This window comes from Nyctereutes procyonoides, unplaced genomic scaffold (genome assembly GCF_905146905.1).
Source record: "Nyctereutes procyonoides isolate TBG_1078 unplaced genomic scaffold, NYPRO_anot_genome, whole genome shotgun sequence".
In the NCBI taxonomy this organism is placed as follows: Eukaryota; Metazoa; Chordata; class Mammalia; order Carnivora; family Canidae; genus Nyctereutes; species Nyctereutes procyonoides.
This window is the reverse complement of record NW_026575136.1, coordinates 39,014,558-39,035,390: the sequence shown is the minus strand read 5'-3', so window position 1 is coordinate 39,035,390 and position 20,833 is coordinate 39,014,558. Positions and strand designations below refer to the sequence as shown.

The following is a 20,833-nucleotide window of genomic DNA, read 5'->3' as shown; positions in this document are numbered from 1 at the left end:
AGGTGTGAGAGCCTCTGCTGACACTTCAGCACAGATACGATTAAAACAATAAGACATAATTACATAATTATGTAAAACAATTACATAAATGCTTGGTGTTGAATGTAGATGTTATTAGTCTTTTTTATTCATGTCTCCTGAAAGTCTGATTTTCTAAGTGTACATGTCTATTCTATCAAACTTAAGGTAAAAGGATACTCAAATACCCCTAGAACAACTCCTGGGTGACAAGGCTCAGAGGCACTCACTTCAGTAATGTCAAAAACTATACAAGTCTGTTTCTAAACTGCAGCTATGTATTACTTATGTTCCTAGTTTTCTTAAATTCTGAAGATGAGAAATGATTAAGGGGAGAAAGACAGTCATAGCCATAAATACTCACTGAGACCAAAACCACTGCAGAAATCACTAGAATAATTATACAAAAACTCTTTGATATCATATTAATGTAATGTGTGAAATCCAGTACATTGTAAGTTAGGACCCATGGAATAAAGGTAATTCTAGCGATCTCCTGGATTATATGAACTGGTAGCTGCATATTACATGCATTAGATAACGAATGGTTTCCTCCATGGAATATTCAGGAAGATGGGAGATGCTAGAAGGCTGCTCAGTGGTCATATCTGCAGCAGTTACACTTTCTTTCACAATAATCCATTTCCTTTCTTCCCTCCTTTGTAAATTGTGTGCTGCTGGAAGAGCTGTGAGGAAAGCAGAGCAGGCTCTCTAGCACAGAAGCCAGCCTAACTACACAGATGCTCCCTTCCTATCACACCGTCCAAGCGAACTTGCCGATGATCGGTTTGTACTTAGTATTCAGAAAAACACAGATTCCATTAGGATCCAACTATAAAGGACTTTCTAAACAAACATATCAACAATTCTTTTGTCAGTGAAGTAATAAGTTAAATCTTACCGGATCGGTATTTTCTTCCTATTTTGCCAATTAAGCTTAACTTAAACAAAATATAAAAGTGTCTAATGTTAAATAAGCTCACTAATGTTAAAAAAGCACAAACACAGAATAAGACAAACTGCACAATTATTTTTACTATTAGCAGAACACGCTAGAAAACACTGTCCTGAGATCCAGACACATTATTAGCAATGTTGACTCTAAGTGGATGTTACAGTTACAAGTACCTAAAATGAGATCTGAGAAATGACAAAATATAATGCATTCAGATATACATTGATTTGATATATAATCAGTATTTGCATGTTATATATATCGTAGGTAACGAGTATTTAACAGAATCCCTCCTGTAGTTTTATTTGTATAACCTACCAAAGTCTGGTAATGGCTCTCATATATATTATCTCATTTCATTCTCACTAAAAAGGAATACTCAGTATACTGAGAATAACGAATTTTTTTTTTCTGAGTCTGTCAATGCTTTTTAAAGACCAAAATTACTGAAGTCAGTATGGAGTATTTGTAGTAGTCTCCATTCTTTTCAAAAAGGGTCCCTATTTATGGACTAGTAGAGGCTAAAAGGTTGAGCAAACCCTGTATATACGGCAAAAAGAAAAGGGGGGAGGTGTTTCCTCTTCATTTTGAAAATGAGACAGGAGAGGTCCCACAACACAGCACGTTCATCTTAAAAGACGAAGGTAACATGTCAGAGAAAGAGAGACAGACAGACCTAGAAGCTATTAGCCGGTCAAAGTATTTCCTGTCAATTAGGAACCTGCTGGGGACAGTGCAGAAACCCCAGCATGGGCTGCCCAGCCACAAGAGAGTTTCCATGTGCCTGGAACAGATGTAACTCAGCAAAGGCTGGTGGGAGCCAGGTACCAGCCGCCACCCTAACAAAGACTACGGATTCACCTCAGGAAACTTACCCAGAGATGCTGAGGCCAGGGACAAAGAGCGACATTGTGACCTGCACCAGGTCTGGGCTCCACCAACCCCACGTGCCAGAGGAAAGCGACAGACCAGCAGGAAGGGGTGGTGGAGCTGCTCCACCTACTTCCCAACTGCAGAGACTGCCAGACCCGGAGACCCAAGGTTCAAGAAGCAACAACTCCCAGCCTTGTTGTGATTTATGTACCACGTGCTGGTGTGTTCTCTGCGATTTCCACTGCCACTGCCATGCTTGGTCACCACACTGTTTAGTGCACCTATTCCAAAACTCTCTGGGTCAGGTCCCTCAAGGGGATTCTACTGGGACAGCTTCTCCTACTATTCCAATCCTAATCTACCGACCTCTCTGCCACAGGAGCCTCAAAACCATGTACACTGAACGGACAGGTTTCATTTTAAAATTTCTCATATGTCATAAGGACAAGTATTATAAAATATCATGCCAAAAATTACCAACATAAATGAAACAACACAAAAACCAAAAAGAACATACATGTCCAATTTTTTTCCATTATATTATTTCATCATCTGCTATAAAGTTTCCAAGTATTTACTCCCATTTTCTGTATTCATCACAAACAGTATCAGCCCTGGTCCCATGTCTGCACACACACCCAGCAGTCCCTCTCTAGAGGGGTGACCTCTGGACCCTCATCTGCACGCACGCCCAGCAGCTCCGCTCTAGAGGGGTCACCCCTGGACCCCCATCTGCACGCACGCCTGGCAGTCCTGTCTAGAGGCACACTCTGTTTCTAGGCTCTTGGCAGTTTAGGATCAGAACGCTCTCTTATCCACCTATCACTTGCAACATGGCAGTTCCCTGGGACACTGACTCTGCTCTGGAGAAACGATGTTCACTGAACCATCAGGGGGAGAAGACGGATGGCACCACAAGTAGCTGTCCCTCTTTGGTGACCCCTGGTCCTTGGATCCCCTGTGCTGTTAACTAGAGCCACCATATTCCCATGCACTCAGAACCCTATGACAAGGGAGGAAGGCCCATGTTCACTTCACCTAAGAGGCAACCTGAATCCAGTTGACATGTAATGTTTAAAAAGTAAGACTTTAAAAAATTCTGGTCCTTCTTTCTCAACTTGTAATCAAGTATAAAGAAGATATGAGCTCTTATATTACTCCTGGAAACCCAATGTCTTTCAAACATTCCTCAGGATACAGCAAGTTTGATAATATATAGAATCTAGTATTTGCTCACACTATTAAGGCTTTTAAAGGTAAGTATGTGTTAAAATATGTGAAATTAATGAAAAGAGTTTACATTTTAAAATGTCCAAACACAAATTAAAATTAGAGGTGTCTTAAATCTTTTTGAACAATTGGTTTTTGAAGCAGTATGAATAGCTACTTGGAAGATAAAATGCCTGGAGGAACTGAATTCTACATATAATGGGATCAAAAACAGTCATCAACGTGGGCAAGCATATCTGACATTACTTTTGTGTCTGCTCTGCCCTCATATGCAACCAGGAGCTACCACATGCCAAGGTCATCCAGAGAGTGCAGGACAGGAGAGGGAAAGTGTGTACCGGAATTATCAGAGGGCCTCACAAAAGGCCTCTCCTCCGTCTCTGAGGAGAAAGGCCACAGATCCATAGCACTGAGGATCAGTAGCAATATTCTAATACACAGGGAACAAAAGATCAAATAAAATGTATTTTGTAAAAAGAGCATCTTCACTATGATGGAAACCAAACAGAATACAACTCTAGACATGGGAAACGTAAGATCTGGGACCAACATCAGCTTGTGTGTGGTATGTGGTAAATATTTTCCTAGAAACTACTCAACACTAAAGGCTAAAGGGTGACAGCTGTCAAGGACGGCTACCTGGCTTCAAATCCTGATCCCACGACAGCCTGGCTGTGTGACTGTGCAACAACATGGGCGTCTCTAAGCACAGGCTTTGGCCCACACAGTGAGGCTGCAACAACGTGAGCACCACAGTGAGCTATGGTGAGCCTCGGGCCATCCTCGGCCGTCAGCATGGTCAGCACAGAACAGAGATGTGAAGGAAGCATGAGCACAAGATTCTGAGACTCTTCCTGGCCGCAGTGCCCCCTCCATGGTGACCCTACGGACACTGCAAGTCTTCCCTTCCTGACATCTACACAGCCAGAGATATGGCCTGCTCCCCCTGAGGTCTCTCCTTGGTGTGCTGTCCTTACTTCTCTTTCTCTTTAGTTTGAGAAATTTAAAAAAATCCATCAGTACAAAATCATGAGATACCTCACATAGTTTCCATTAAAACTGTCCTATTTGCCATCGACCTTTTTATTTTTTATTTATTTTTTAATGATTTTTAAATTTATTTATTCATTAGAGACACACAGAGAGAGAGAGAAAGAGGCAGAATCATAGGCAGAGGAAGAAGCAGGCTCCATGCAGGGAGCCCGATGTAGGACTCGATCCCAGGTCTCCAGGATCATGCCCTGGGCCAAAGGCAGGCGCCAAACCGCTAAGCCACCCAGGGATCCCCGCCATCGAGCTTTTTATTAAACATATAAAACATCAGTATAAAACCAAGTCCCCTCTCATTCCCTATTCCCTGAAAGGTGAACATTACTCTCCTACAGGAGTCTGGGTTACACGCTCCTGTACACACAGGCCCCAACGGTGCACATGCACACAGAATCGCCCCGAGAGTGTCTAGCCTTCCCATCTCCATGTGCCAGGCACCAGGCCCTGGCACCATCCTCTTCTGTTGCCCCAGGCCCTCACAGAACAGCCTTCACCTTTTCATCCCTTACCGGTTGCACTGCTTATTCCTCAATGGAGCTTACAGGGAGGCCTTCCTCTAACTATGACCAGGTAAGGATATGGGCTTGTTTATGGGGCACCTATAGCTTAAAGTACCTGCCTCTCCTTATTACAGTCATCCCTGCCTGTGAGCTCCCTAGGACGGGACCCATAAGGACTCTGCTCAACGTTGCATCAGCAGTGTCTGATCTGCAGACAGATTCTTAAGCCCTGTAAGGGCAACTGAGCTCCAAGACAGAAGGGCTGCCGGTGTTGGGCCACAAACTGAGAGACAGACAGCCCTATCCTGAATGCTCCCTGGCCTTCCTCCCCCACCAACAACCTTCATGCTCCCTGCTGCTAGAAGTGACTCCTGGTTACCATCAGCAAGTCAGCTACTTTCTGAAAAGCTGATAATCATTTAGATTTCAATAACTCCCAAAGAAATTGACTTTCCAAGATGTAAATTTAGCTGATCTCCCTGTTCAGCCACCAGAATACTCCAACATCCTCCAATTTCACTCAGAAGAAAATTAAGAAGCTTTACCCTGGGCCCCTAAGGCCCAACATGAAATACCTCCCAAGGCCCATGGCCTCATCTAATACTTTTCTCCCGGACACACAACCCACCCAGAGATGTCTTACAAATTCTACTGGGTGAGTGATGAGTGGAAAGATCCCTCAAATACCACCACTGGCTTCCCCAGTTCTGCTACACCACCTCTCAGTAAGGAACACAGACAAGTTTGCCAAGAAAAGCGTCAAAACCAGCAAAATGCCCCTGCTCTGCTCCATGAAGGGTGCACCACCATGACTGTGCTGGCCTTGCCCCTTGGAGTGTAGTGTGGTAGGCAGCACAGAGGCCATAGCCAGAGCTTGTCTAGGACACAAACCCTCAGGGCCTGCCCCACACCCACCAACTATAGTGTATGATCAATAAGGTCTCCTGTGTGGGGACATCACACAGTCCCTCCATTACACAAAGCAGTACGTCTATGTGTGAGCTGATGCTAACAAGGGAACTTGTCTCATACCTGATGCAACAATGGTGCTTGCCCACAGTGTATTTTCTATGCTGAGACTCTCATGAATGGGAGGGTCACAGTCTTCCTATTCAGAGAAAAAAAAAAAAAAAAAAGAGGAAAAATGGCAAGTTAGCAAGTTTTTGTTTTTTGTTTGTTTGTTTTTTTACTACAGACATCTACAGGGGTAAAAACAAGATGGAATCCATTAGTGAGCAGTGAAATAGCATTGCATAATAAAGGTGGGAAACAAGGGAATTTAGACAGAGGATTTTGGGACAAAGGCAGCGTAGGGAGCGCCAGGACTCTTCCCCAACTCCAGCAACCAATGTAGGGGCAGAACCTGGCTGACAGGACTATTTTGGGACAGTGGAGTCTGCTGAAGGCTTTCAACTGTCCAGGAGAAGGAGTCAATTCTGGTCTATTCTAGCTTGGAGCACAAGGGGCAGCTACCCAGCCCTGCGGCAGGCAGCTGTGCACGTGTTTCAGGAGCCGCCTGCTGATGCCAGGTTGGCAGAAAGGACCCTGTCCTTCCAAGAGCAGAGTCTCTGCTCTGACCACACAGGTGCAAATACAGAGGCTGCTGCCACTGCTGTCACCCCTCTGGCTCCAGCTTGTGTGACTGCAAGGGCACTGAGAGGACACGTGACCCCCAAAGCGCCTTTTGGGAGCTAGCCATTAAACACTAGAATATTCTTTTTTTTTTTAATTTTTACTTATTTATGATAGTCATACACACACAGAGAGAGAGAGAGAGAGAGGGGCAGAGACATAGGCAGAGGGAGAAGCAGACTCCATGCACCGGGAGCCCAACGTGGGATTCGATCCCAGGTCTCCAGGATCGCGCCCTGGGCCAAAGGCAGGCGCTAAACTGCTGCGCCACCCAGGGATCCCCACTAGAACATTCTAAAGCAACTACATATTTGGAAAAAATTACCATGCATATCCCCAAAAAGCTTAGAAAAGACCTGAAAAGATATTAAATGTACCCAGCATGGAGACAGTCTACAATAATAAAAAATAAGCAAATAAATATAATAACTGAAACCCTGAGGAAGGCGGAGAATTGACTTCTAGAGTTACCATATTATATTTAAAAAAAAAAATCACCACCAGTGTTCAAAAAAAAAAAAAAAGGCGGGGGCATTAAAAACATTCAAAAAACTGTGGCCCATTTAAAGGAAAATTATAAATCAACAGAAACTACCCTTGAAGAAGACCTAATGTCAGATACACTACACAAAGACTCTAAATGAGAAGTATTAAGGATACTGAATGAAATGAAGATGTGGAGAAAGCCAAGAAAGCAATATATGAACAAAACATAAATATGAATACAGAGACAGAAAAGCTAAACAGAAACCAGAAGTTGTTCAAAGCTGAAACATATGACTGAAATGAAAGTTTCCCTAAAGAGATTCAAGGCAGATCTGACCATACAGAAGAATCAGCAAACCTGAAAAACAGAACAATGAAAATGACCAAGTCTGGGAAACAGAATGAAAACAGATGGAGGAAAATTAAAAGGGTCTGAGGGAGTGCAGGACACCATGGTACAAATCAAGAAATGCACTGTGGGAGTCCCAGAATGGGGAGGACAGAGTGAAAAGGGCAGAGAGAATATGTGAAGGAGTAATGAAAATACCCCAAATCTGATGAAAGACGTGCACGTAAACACTGAAGAAGCTGAGCCAAATCCAGGTAAGATGAGCTCAAAGAGACCCATATAGAGATACATTATAATATAAGTTTTAAAAGACAAAGGCAGGGGCACCCAGATAGCTCAGTCAATTAAGCATCTGACTCTTGGTTTTGGCTTGGGTCATGATCTGAGTCATGAGACTAAGCCCTGAGTGAGACTCCACACTTGGTGCAGAGTCTGCTTGAGAGTTTCTCCTTCTCCCTCCGCTCCTCCCCACCGCATGCTCTGTTTCTAATATAAATGAATAAATCGTAAAAAGAAAAAAAGACAAAAGGAATCTTGAAAGCAATAAGGAGGAAGCAAATCATCACAAACAAGGAATCCCCAATAAGACTATGTGCAGGTTTTTCATTAGAAATACTGGAGGCCATACGGCAGTGTGCTGATATATTCAAAGTGCTCAAAAACAAACAAAAGAAACCCCATGTCAGACAAGAATCCTAAATCTAGCAAAACTGTCCTTCAAAAATCAGGGTAAAATCAAGACATTCTCAGACAAACAAAAGCTAAGAGAGTATGTGACCACTAGACCCTTCCTGTGTGAACTGTTCATGGGCATCTTGCAGGTGAAAGAAGAGGATATAGCAACTTGAAATTACATAGGGAAATAAAGATCTCCATAACAATAAGCATACAGGCAATTATAAAATCAAATATTATCGTAACAATGGTTTGTAACTGTACTTTTTGTTCTCTACATGATTTAAAACACCAATACATAAAAGCTAGTGTTGTTGTAACTTTGGTTTGTAACTCCAAGCCTTGTTTTCTACATTACTGAAGAGGCTGGTGTATTTAAAAGAATTATTCGTTTACATTTTTAAGCACAGAACGTATAAAGATGTAATTGTGTGACATCAGCAAACAAAAGGGGTGGGGATAGAGCTATAAAGGAGCAGAGCATTTGTATGTTATTGAACTTAAGTTGGTATAAATTCAAATTAGTGTTACATCTTTAGAATGTTAAGCATGATCCACATGGTAACCACAAAGATAACAACTATAAAATATACACAAAAGTAAGAAATTTTAACATTTCACTACAAAAACCAACTAAACACAATAGAAGACAGTAATGTAAGAAACGAGGAACAACAACAAAAAAACCCATAAGGGACACGGAAAAATTGAACAATGACAGAAGTTAAGTCCCTCTTTTTTGGTAATTACTTCAAATAACAATGGATTAAACTCAACAGTCAACAGTCAAGACAGAAATTGGCATAATGGATAAAAACATGATGCAACTATATCCTGTCTATATGCTGAGACTCACTTCATATCCAAAGACACAAAGAGGTTGCAAGTGCAAGTATGGGATGAGATATTCCATGAAAATACTAAGCAAAAGTGAGCGGGTCTGGCTATAGTATCAGGCAAATTAAATGTTAAGCCAAAGAAGGTTATAAGAGACATTATAAATTAAGTGTTCAATAAGGCAGGAAGATATTATTATAAACAACTGTGAATCTAATGAAAATCTATAAAAATATTTGAAACAAAAACTGACAAAATCTAAGGAAGAAATAGCTCAATAAGTAATACTTAGAGACCTTAATACTCCACTCACAATTATAGCTACAGCAACCAGATAGAAGAGAAAACTTAGCAAAATAAACCAACTAGATCTAATATACAGAACACTCCACCCAAAAACAACATACACATTCTTCTCAAGGGTACATGAAACATTTTCTAGGACAGATCCCAACAGATCATCATACAAAGTATCTACTCCAACCACAATGAGATAAAGTTAGAAATTAGTAACAGAAAATCCACAAAATTGGAAATTAAACAACACTTTTAAATAAGCAATGGATTATGAAGAAATCACAAAGGAAATCAAGGTATGCTTAGAACAAATGATAATGAAAGCACAATTTATGAAAACTTATGAGGTGCAACATAAGCAGTGCTAAGGGGGAAATTTATAAAAACAAATGCTTATGTTAAAAAAGAGGAAAGATCTCAACTCAATTACCTAACTTTACAACTATGGAACCACAAAAAGAGGAATAAACGAACCCAAAGCTAATTGAAAGAAGGAAAAAATAAAGTTTAGAGCAAAGACAAATGAAATAAAGAACATAAAAGAATTGTAAAAGTGAATGAATGCAAAAGTTGGCCCTCTGAAAACACCAACAAAATTGGCAAACCTTTAGCAAGGTGGACTATGAAAAAAAATAATCAAATTACTAAAATCAGAAACCAAGGTGGGAAAATTACCACAATGCTACAGAAATAAGATTATAAGAGAATACATGAGCACCTGTGCATCAAGAAATGGAACGAAATGGATGAATTTCTAGAAACATAAAACCTACTAAGACTGATCATGAAGAACAGAAAATTTGAATAAAACTATATTGAGTTAAGAGACTGAATAATAGCCAATCTGACAGAGAAGAGCCCTGGATCCAATGACTTCACTGGATGAAATCTACAAAAATTTAAAGAAAGACTAACATCAATTCTTCTTAAACTATTCAAAAAAATTAAATTAATTTTTTTAATTAAAAAAATTAAATTCTATAAACCCAGCACAACTCTGATACTAAAGCCAGACACAGACATGAAAAGAAAAATAAATTATAGATCAAAATCCTTTATGATCACTGATGCAAAAAATCTTGTAATACTAGCAAACAGAATTTAGCAAACTATGAAAAAGATTATACATATGACCAAGCAGAATGCAAGGTTGGTTCAACATGTAAGCCAATCAATGTAATGCATTACGTTAACAGAATGAACAAAAATATTCACAGGATCATCTGAACTGAAACAGAAAAAACAAACTCAGTACCCTTTTGTAATTAAGAAAATAATAAAAAAAAAAAGCATTCAACAAACTAGGAAGAGAAGGGAACTACATCACCACAATAAAAGCCATACATGAAAAGCCCACAATGAACATCATACCAGATGATGAAAGACTGAAGCCTTTTTTGTCAGGATGTCCACTTTCACTACATCTATTAGACTTAAAACACAGTACTGGAAGTTCTAGCTAGAGTAATTATGAAAGGAAAAAGAAAAGGAAAAAAAAAGCTATGTTATTGGGAAGGAATAAGTAAAATTACTGGTTTGCAGATATGATCTTGTAGAAAACACTAAAGATTCCACAAGAAAACTATCTGACCTAACAAAGAATTCAGCAAAGTAGCAGGACAAAACAGTCAACACACAAAAACCAGTTGCATTTCAGAAACACCTGGTGGCATAGTCAGTTAAGTGCTCATCTCTTGGTTTTGGCTTAGGTCATGATCTCAGTGTTGTGGAATCGTGCTCCAAGTCAGGCTCAAGCTCAGTGTGGAGTCTGCTTAAAACTCTCTCCCTCCCTCTCTGCAACCCCCCAAAGTAAATAAATAAACCTTTAAAAAATCAGTTGCATTTCTATACACTATCAGTGAACAATCTGAAAAGGAAATTATAAGAACAATTCCACCTAGCTTCAAAAATAATAAAATATTTAGGAATTAACTTTAAAGACTTGTACAATAAAAACTACAAAACTTCTAAAAGAAAGTAAAGAAGACATAAATGGAAACACATTCCATGTTCATGGATTGGAAGACTTAAAACTTAAAATTTCAAGACTACCCGAAAGTGATCTACAGATTCAATGTAATCCTTTATCAAAAGCCCAATGAAATTTTCTGCAGAAATAGAAAAACCCTCCTAAAATTCATATGGAATCCCAAGGGACTCCAAACAATCCAAAACAATCTTGGAGGGGAGGAAAAAAAAAAAAGAACAAAACTGGAGGAATCCTATTTCTTGATTTAAAAACTTAGTACAGGGCAGCCCGGGTAGCTCAGTGGTTTAGCCCCACCTTCAGCCCCACCTTCAGGGCGTGATGCTAAGACCTGGGATCAAGTCCCATGTCAGGCTCCCTGCATGGAACCTGCTTCTCCTCTGGCTGTGTCTCTGCCTCTTTCTCTCTCTGTCTCTCATGAATAAATAAATAAAATCTTAAAAAAAAACTTAGTACAAAGCTACAGTAAACAGAATGGTGTGATGCTGGCATAAGGACAAACATACAGACCAATGGGATAAAATAAAAAGCCCAGAAACAAATACTTGCATATACAAATAGGTTATTTTTTAAATATTTTATTTATTTATTCATGAGAGACACAGAAAGAAAGAGGCACAGACACAGGCAGAGGGAGAAGCAGGCTTCATGCAGGGGGCCCAATGAGGGACTCAATCCCAGAACTCCAGGAACACGCCCTGAGCCAAAGGCAGATGCCCTCAACCACTGAGCCACCCAAGCATCCCTATAAATAGTTTTTGAGGAGGGGGTTCCAAGACCGTACACCAGGGGAAAAGAGTCTTTCAACAAATTATGCTGGGAAAACTGGATATCCACACGTAAAACAATAAAGTTACCCTTTCCTAATACCACATGTAAAAATAACTCAAAATGAATCAAAGACCTAAATATAAGACTTACAACAAAACTCGTAGAAGAAAACATAGGACAAATGCTTCATGACACTGGACTTGGCAATGACGTCTTGGATGTGACACCAAAGGCAGAAGCAACAAGAGAAAGAACAGACCAACTGAACTTCATGAAATTGTAAAATCGTGTACATCAAAAGACATTATCCAGAGTAAAAAGACAACCACAGAAGAGGAGACAATAACTGCAAATCATATATCTGACAAGGGATTAACACCCAGAACAGAAAAAGAACTCCTGAAACTCACCACCAGCACCAAAATGGGGAAAAGACTTGAATCGACGTGTCTCCAAAGACACACAAATGACCAAAAAAAAAAAAAAAAAAAAAGATATCAAAGAATGCTCAGTATCACTAATCACTGGGGAACTGCTCATCAAAACCACAATGAGGTCCCACTGCACACTCAGGATGATGGCGATGGTCAGGAAAACGGAAAACAGGCTGTGGAGAAAAGGGACCCCTGTTTCTACCTACTGTCGGTAGGAATATAAAATGTGCAGCCACTGTGGAAAACGGTATGGCAGGTCCTCAAAACATTGAATGGAATTACCATCAGATCCAGAAATTCCACTTCTGGGTGGGGACCCTCAAGATGGAAAGGAGGGTCTCGAGGAGATACTTGTACATCCATGTTCATAGCAGAATTCTTCACAACAGCTACAACATGGAAGTAACCCAATGTCCATGGACGGATGAATGGATGGGCAAATGTGGTCTATCCATCTAACGGAGCTTTACTGAGTCTTAAAAGAAGGGACTTGTGGCACCTGCTACAACACAGATGGTCCTTGGGGACACGGTGCTGAGGAAAACAAGCCAGTGACAGTAAGACAACAACTGTAGAATTCTAGTTATACGAGGTACTTAGCTAAAAAAAATCTTAGAGACAGAAAGGAGAATGGTGCATGCCAAGGGTTGCAGGGAGCAGAAATGGGGAGTGTGTATTTAATGGGGAGAGTTTCAGTTTTATGAGATGAAAACAGTATGGAGGTGGGTGGTGATTCCTGCACAAATTTTTGAACATATTTACTGCCACTGCACTATACACTTAAAGATGTCTAGGATGGTAAATTTTATGTTATGTGTATTTTACCATAACAAAATGGAAAAAATTTCAAAAAATACAAGAATATTTTTAAGAATGAAATCATAAGTGTAAAGAATGCCTTTAATCAATTCATTTTTAAGCTATTTAACTTTAATATAAATAAAAGAACTTAAAATTTGCATTAAACTACTATATGTTCTAATTTTTTCATACAGCAAACTAAAATTATATCTTTCAGTCTGCAACTTAACACCACAGAATTCCTGAAAAAGCATAAAATATTATCACAGATAAATTATAAATTAACCCATCAATTTATTTAGTGGCTATCACAGAATATCCTCTCTTCACCTTTTGCTAAGGACGAGGGTTATGTTTTTCAAATGTACATATATTCATGGGAGAAAAAACTGTATTAGTGGATATTTTAAAACTAATACATTATCTATATAAAGGTAACATTTCTATTTCATTTCTCTTTAAAACTATTATTATACTGGATATTTTTCATTAAATAAAAGCTCACATATAAGCTGTATGTTACAACTACTGTACACAGATCTCAGGCACAGCCACACATCACTATCACAACAGTAATAACACAAACCCTAGTTTTATCTTTACATTTTAATGTTTATGTTCAAACACAAACATAACTAAAATCTGGAAACTTTTTGCCTTAATGTGACATCATGTCTGTACAGTGTTCTTTGCAGTTCTCGTTATGGAGTGTTTCAAGAAGACAGAATTACAAAAGGCCAAAGCCCTTTACTTGGAGCTAACACAGGAAAGCTCTGGCACACCACATGTATGTCTCTAGGAGGGAATAGACCCTTCACCATCCTGAGTGCGGAGTCTCCCAGGTGTACTGCCACCTCCACGGAGAACTGTATTTTATTAGTAACTGATAATGTGCTGTCAGGATACGTTTTAAGATCACAGGATATCAAAGTAGTTTGGGAAGGAGGAAAGAAATTGAATTGAATTTAACTTTAGTAAAGTATGTTCCCACTGTGTCAAACTCCAAGAAAATATTGCATTAAAAAAATATACATGGGGTGCACCTTAGTGGCTCAGTCCATTAAGCGTCTAAGTCTTTTTTTTTTTAAGATTTTATTTATTTATTCATGAGAGACAGAGAGGCAGAGACACAGGCAGAAGGAGAAGCAGGCTCCTTGCAGGAAGTCCGATGTGGGTCTTGATCCCCAGACCAGGATCAAGCCCTGAGCCAAAGGCAGAAGCTCAACTGCTGAGCCACCCAGGGGTCCCAGGCCTCTAAGTCTTGATTTCAGTTCAGGTCATCATCTCAGGGTCATGAGATCAAGCCCCATACTCCCCACATAGATCTGGCTCTGCTCAGTGAGGAGTCTGCTTGAGTTCTTTCCCTCTGCCTCTGTTCCCCTCCCCATCATGCTCTCTCTCTTATTCTCTAAAATAATAAATAAAAAATCTTAAAAAAAATACATACATATAAGGCTTTCTAAGCTGCAAATAAAAGGTTCTATACAATTTCATCTTAGAAACTTAAGTTGGTTCTCCCACTACTTTTGCACAACTATTTAATCATGTGAATTCGTTCTATTTCTAGCACAATTATGTGAAGAACACACAGTATCTATGCAGTTTCTTTCCAATTCTGTAGTAACAGTGATGGAAACATTAAACTTTTTCTAATATCAAGAAAATTATTGTAAAAGATAGCTTTTTACCAATCTCATATAGTACAGAATAAAGACTGGGAAGATGGGAAATAAATTATCTCTAAGTAACTTTCTCTCTGGGTTTCCTTCTCCTAATGCCACACAGTTTGCAAAGATGAAATTTGCTTTGGGAGGGATAAAGGAAAATGTCACCACTTGAAGCTGTTTTCTCAATAGTGGACTCAATTTAACAAACAATAGACATCTGCTTTTTAGAAAGGGAGTATTTTGATTGGAAAAGACCCAAACAATGATGAGTGTACTATGGTTTGCAGCAGAAATGACAGCAGAGGGATCCCTGGGTGGCGCAGCGGTTTGGCGCCTGCCTTTGGCCCAGGGCGCGATCCTGGAGACCCGGGATCAAATCCCACATTGGGCTCCCGGTGCATGGAGCCTGCTTCTCCCTCTGCCTGTCTCTGCCTCTCTCTCTCTGTGACTATCATAAAAAAAAAAAAGAAAGAAAGAAATGACAGCAGAAAGTGCATTATAAAGAATATTAAATGGGAATACGATGTAAAAGGCCTAAGAACACTGCTAATATTTCAAAACTAGCTCAGTTTTAAACTGTAAACGTCAGGGAGAATTCCTAGGTCCTGAACAATAAGCAAATCAATTATACAATAATACTAATATGAATCATTTATATTACTCGGAATGTTGTATAGCAAGCAGCTGAAGTTATCCTCACATTATAAGGTAAGCAGAAGCAGACATTTTTTACAATGTGCATAATTATACTCTGTTCAGGCAACAAAATACATAACACATGTATTGCCACAGGACACTTGAATTAATCTGCTCTGATCCTTACTTAATTACTTAGGCTGATATAAAGTATGTATTCTCTCCTTTGTAGATCATATGCTAGAAAAGAAATATAAGCAGATGTCATTTCTTTAAATGCTCACTTAATACTCTGGTATTTAAACTGATGAATTCCATTTTTCTGTTATGAAATCAGTTATTTAGCATGTTTTTTTTCTTTCCTCCTTTTTGAAGGATATACACGAAAGAATTTTCTCCTTAAATAATCCAGAACTCACTATTTATGTATTTAAAAGGACCGAAATAAGATCTCATTAGAAACACCTACTGGAGGTGGTGAAAGGCCAGGCACCGATCAAGAACGTGCAGCAACCCATAAGAGGTAAGTGCAAGCTCAGGAAATTCAGAAGCCCCAGTCGGGTCCACAGTCTCGACACAAATTCCTCATACCCCGTCCTGACTCTAGAGCTGACTGTGCTATTTTGGATACTTTTTCTCACTTCCAGAAAATTGGAATTTGCACATTTTCTCTCTCCCACGTGTGCTGTGTGCATGATCTACAGGCACACTGGCTACTCCCGCACCTGGCCTGAGCAGTTTGTGGAGGCTGTGGGGACATGAACCGATTCAGGTGGCTGCCTCCATCCTAAGTGAAGAGGTCTAGGCGACTCTTACAGACACCAGTGCCATCATCTCTCTTCTAAGCTAAAAATTCTTAAATAGCTTCTTCCTTCTTCTGACAAGATCTTCAGGATGGAACCTGGCTACCCTTCTCCATATCCCCTTCCCCCACACCTACATGCTCATTCAGTCTACAGTCACGTGTCAGATCACACACACAGTCTTTTACACTCAATGTCACATGCTTATATATGTAGTCACACAAGCTCAGTCACACACACAATCTCCATCACACATATCCAAGACACACATGCCTGGTCACACATGTACAGTGCTCACATGCTCAGTCTCAGTCATACATGCTCAGTCACACACAGTGGGTTATAGACACTCAGGTCACACATGCCCAAGTGACACACAATCTCAGTCACACACACCCAAGTCACATATGTACGGTACTCACATGCTCAGTTTCAGTCATACACGCTCACTCCCACACACCCAAGCCACATACACAATCTCAGTCACACACACCCAAGTCACACACGCTCGGTCACATTCACAATCTCAGTTACACATGCCCAAGTCACATGTACAGTGCTCACATGCTCACTCTCAGTCACACACACCCAAGTCACACACACAGTCTCACACACTTGGTCTCAGTCATGCATGGTTGGTCACACACACTCAAGTCACACACGCTTAAGTCACACATGCCTTCTCACATGCTCGATCACACACACAATCTCAGAGTCACACATGCTCGGCCATACACATAAATTATGCAGTCACATGCTCAGTCACGCACTATGTAAACTGCGCTTTGCAGCCTGGCTGTGTTCAGCCATATTCTCACTCACTCGCACTGACTTCAGTGTGATTCCACACATTGTCTAGCAGACCTTCACAACTCTTAGCAAATGACAAGAAATATAAATCTGTAAAACAGAAAGGAAGAAAGCAAATAATATTCCAAAATATTAACAGTGGCTAAATTAATAACTCTTAACTTATGCAACTAAGGAAGCTCTTTGGTTAAGGCTTTTTCTCGAATATGCTAAGTTGTCTTTAATTAGAAGATGCTTTTTTCATAAATATTTTTGCAAAAACACAAAAAGATTTGAGTTTTCTCCAGAAATTATTTACAGTTCCTCATCTTCCTCATCTGTTGTCATGAACATCCTGAATATACTTTTACTAAAGCACCCTTAAAAATAAAGTAACAAAGCAATGACCATCTCCTCAATAGGCATCTTCATTTTTGCATTCCCGTAATTTGCTCATTATCTGGCACTTTGTAAATGCTTTCTCAAATGATGACAACTGCTCACCAATCCTGGTATGTGAACAAGAGTGAAATGAAGAAGGTCACACCAAAATAAACCTTTTTAAAATAACTGTAGCAATTAAAAGTAAACTACAGTTGTACCTAACCCCCCCCAAGTATTATGAAGAGTTTATAATATCTGTATAAGCTGCTAAAATCAGAAGTTACTGAGTCCTCCAAATCCAATCAGGAGTCATTGGGGAGAAGGGACTTCAAGCTATAGCAAAACACCATGATAATGTGAAGAATGTCAAATTGAAGTGCACATGTGAGCACAGTCATCTGGTTAATATAAATCAGGAAACAATATACATATCATAGTATGTTAACTAATATCCAAACTCAAACTGACATAGTGAAATTACTTCATCTTGACGCCTACAATTTTCAGGGGGAAGGGTCTTTCTCCAGAGTAAATATGCTAAACAAAAACACTGTACTGATGAGCATATCCCACAGAGAGACTAGATGCAGGAAAATTTAAGAACTTGAAACATTCTCTAGGCTTTCCCTTTTCAGTTCAAATCTTGTTTTATTCTTTAAGCATTCTTTCAAATTTCAGTTTTCCAGTTTTTAATTTAAACACACAATGAATATATATGTATTTAACAAAAGATTTAACTTACCCTGGTAAATGTGCCTTCAAAACTATGAATATCCAGCTGTGGTTTCTGAGCATAAACATAAGCACTGATTGAAAAAAGATCCTGGAATACAAAATATCTGGATTAATTATATTATAATCAGATAAATTGGAAATTTTTCAATCACCAACTAATATTTTTCAAATATTATTTATCAAAAGTGACAGTTGGTTTTCCTATATTTTGTGTGCCAACACTATGGATTAGGATGGAAGATAACTAAGGGAAAAAATGTTTACGCTCAAGAGAGGTGTGGCAATTTTTCTTGGTTCTAACAGATTGCTGCTTAATGACAAGTGTGTGTTGAGTGCTTGGGAAATACAAACTGCATGTTGCCTGGGGCTGCCTCAGATTCCAAGTTTAAAGGTGGAGATATACTTCATGGAGTTTTGTCATACTGTGTATGAATATTTGGAAGTTACATGGGTACCCAAGAACTTAGTGGGATTTAAGTAATTAATCTTCACAATTCCACAAAAGTTCTGTAAGACAATTTACCAAATTCCTACTCACATGCTTTTCTTCTAATAGCTACTGCATTTGCTATAAACAACTGACTTACTTAAAGGCATGAACCTATTGCCTTTCTCCATGTGCCTGAACCACATCCCCATGATCTATATTTATAAAATTACATGGGAAGGCTTTAACTATTCACATATCACAGCGACTTTCCGGAACTAGTTTTGAAGTAGGAAAAAAGTGGTTTAGGTCACTCCATTCACAGGCGACATGTATATATATGCTTAAACAGCAAGTCTCCAGAGATGACATTTAAGCACCTTATTTTAAGATAACTTATAAAAGTACATCTGCTGATTTAGAAATTTAATTTTTAAAACGCTATGTAATTTTATTAAAATGTTATAAGTAAAAATGTACTGATAACAAATTTTAATTTTTAATGGTACATGATTATTTTTACCAGGAGATCATCAGGGATTTACAATACTGAAAAGTTAGTTCCTTGTCTGTGTGGATTTTAACATCAACACCCACATGGGATCCTGACTGTACTGTCCCCTAGACAGCCCGAGGGAGAGCGACTTCACATCTTCTGCATGGTAATCCCATACATCCCAAAGTGACCAGGATGTAAGTGATATTAGGAGACAAAACTCCAAACCACACAGGTAGGAAGCATACCTGAGTTCACACATGGAGTATGCAAATGATCATGTGGATGTGAGAGTGACCTATCAAATTTGTTATAATCTAAATATGGTATTGTATATTTTCCAAATTGATTAACATGGACACAAATAACAGTCTAAGTAGGTGAGTTATAGCCATGAATGGAGATTACTTATCCTGGAGTCTTTCAGAGTAAACTATTAAAACTCTTTAAGTTCTTGGTATTTCAGTTGTTTTAAAAATATATTCTAAAATATATTCAAAATATATAGTAATGTTTTATAAAATATATTTTATATATAAATATATATATGTATATGATATATATATATTTTCTTAGTTGGCACTCAGAAAGCTGGATAAGTACAACTCTACACAGAAGTTTAAGAAAGTTCTGTCCTTACTACAGGCCTGAAATTTAAACAAGATCCATGTCAATATGAGGGTAAAGAACTCCAGGCCACTGTGCCCCCAGGACGCTGAAGCCAGAAGTGCCCCAGCCTCCAAGCTGCTCACATTCCTAGTCTCTTTGCAGGCCTCTGAAGGCAAACTAGTATTCCTTTTCTATTTCACTAATAATCTACACATTAACAACAGGCATCAAATACCCCTGAAGGTAACAAGAGGCTCAACTGAAAAGTGAGATTCTAAGTTTAAGGTAAATTCTATAACACAAATGCAGGTTTGATACAATCTAGTGACTACTAAAAAAATTAATGGAACAAGAGATAACTAGCCACTCAAACAAGTACACGGCAGACTCAAGCTCACTGCACAGCAAGGTGAAAGCTGCGGAAGGCGAACCAACTTGGCATGTGAACAGATTGGGCTTCCTGATTTGTCCTGAGAGACAGGCTCTCCCTGTCTCCGCTGTGCCCTCAGGCTCTCCTGGAGCAGGGCCGAAGAGGCATCTGCGGCACAGCTCTCAAGGCATGGCCTGTAAGTCACATCATTTGGAACCCTGGACTCACAGACCCCAAATGCCTGCACCTGACTCTAACGCGCGCCCCGACGCGGTCTGCCAGGGCTGTCAACCATGGCACGATCAGCCCAAGCTGAATGCAGGAACAGGATCACCAACAGAGCTTGGACCTGCAAAGGGTGCAAGAATTCAGACCCCTTGGAGGGACATTAACCATTAAAACAACCTGGATGCTGGCTGGGCCATCTGGGTCATTTGAGCTACCCACGATCAGGGGCCCATGCTCTGTTGGGCCTCGTGAAATCAAGATGCAACATGTGACCAAAGCTTCAAGAGGGAGGCCCCCCTGGTGACCCTTCCCTTCCAAAGCCCCTTCTGTCTCAGGAGGGTCTCATTGCTGTTGCTGGCATTCCAGACCAGCTGCAGTTTACAACAGTGGACCACGAGCCTAACCCCACTTCCCTCTCACCCCCCCCCCCAATATAAGCAGCTTGGAGTGAGGAAGTTTGACTACTAGGTGCTACTGCCCCAGAAGGGAAATGATCTCTTTTGGGCCATTTCCCAGATAAATGATGGGGACCCAAGTGTTGGTGGGGGTGGGGCTATGTAAAGCCATTCTGAAATGGTTTGAAGATTCAGATTTCCTCTTGACCATTTCCCAAACATGATGCATCTTCAGGATTAAGTTGTATAAAAATATTTTCCTGGATGGTTCAGTCTGTTGAGTGCCTGACTCTTGATTTTGGTTGGGTCATAATCTCAGGGCCCCATGTTGAGCTTAAGATTCTCTCTCTCCTTCTCCCTCTGCCCCTCCCTCTCCACCCCATGTACATACCCTCTCTA

At 39.8% G+C, this 20,833-nt stretch overlaps 1 protein-coding gene across 5 annotated transcripts in view; it reads right to left on the bottom strand.

The window, feature by feature from the left end:
- Positions 1-20,833, bottom strand: part of ATP9B (ATPase phospholipid transporting 9B (putative)) — a 242,290-nt gene that overhangs the window by 117,585 nt on the left and 103,872 nt on the right. For 4 of the 5 annotated variants that reach the window (XM_055302881.1, XM_055302883.1, XM_055302882.1 and 1 more), the window contains 2 exons: positions 17,917-17,997; positions 5,659-5,734 (listed from right to left, as the gene is read on the bottom strand). In XM_055302881.1, the coding sequence (XP_055158856.1) occupies positions 5,659-5,734; positions 17,917-17,997 (157 nt within the window). The remainder of the gene's footprint in view (positions 1-5,658; positions 5,735-17,916; positions 17,998-20,833) is intronic. The other variant, XM_055302885.1, reaches the window with a different exon arrangement.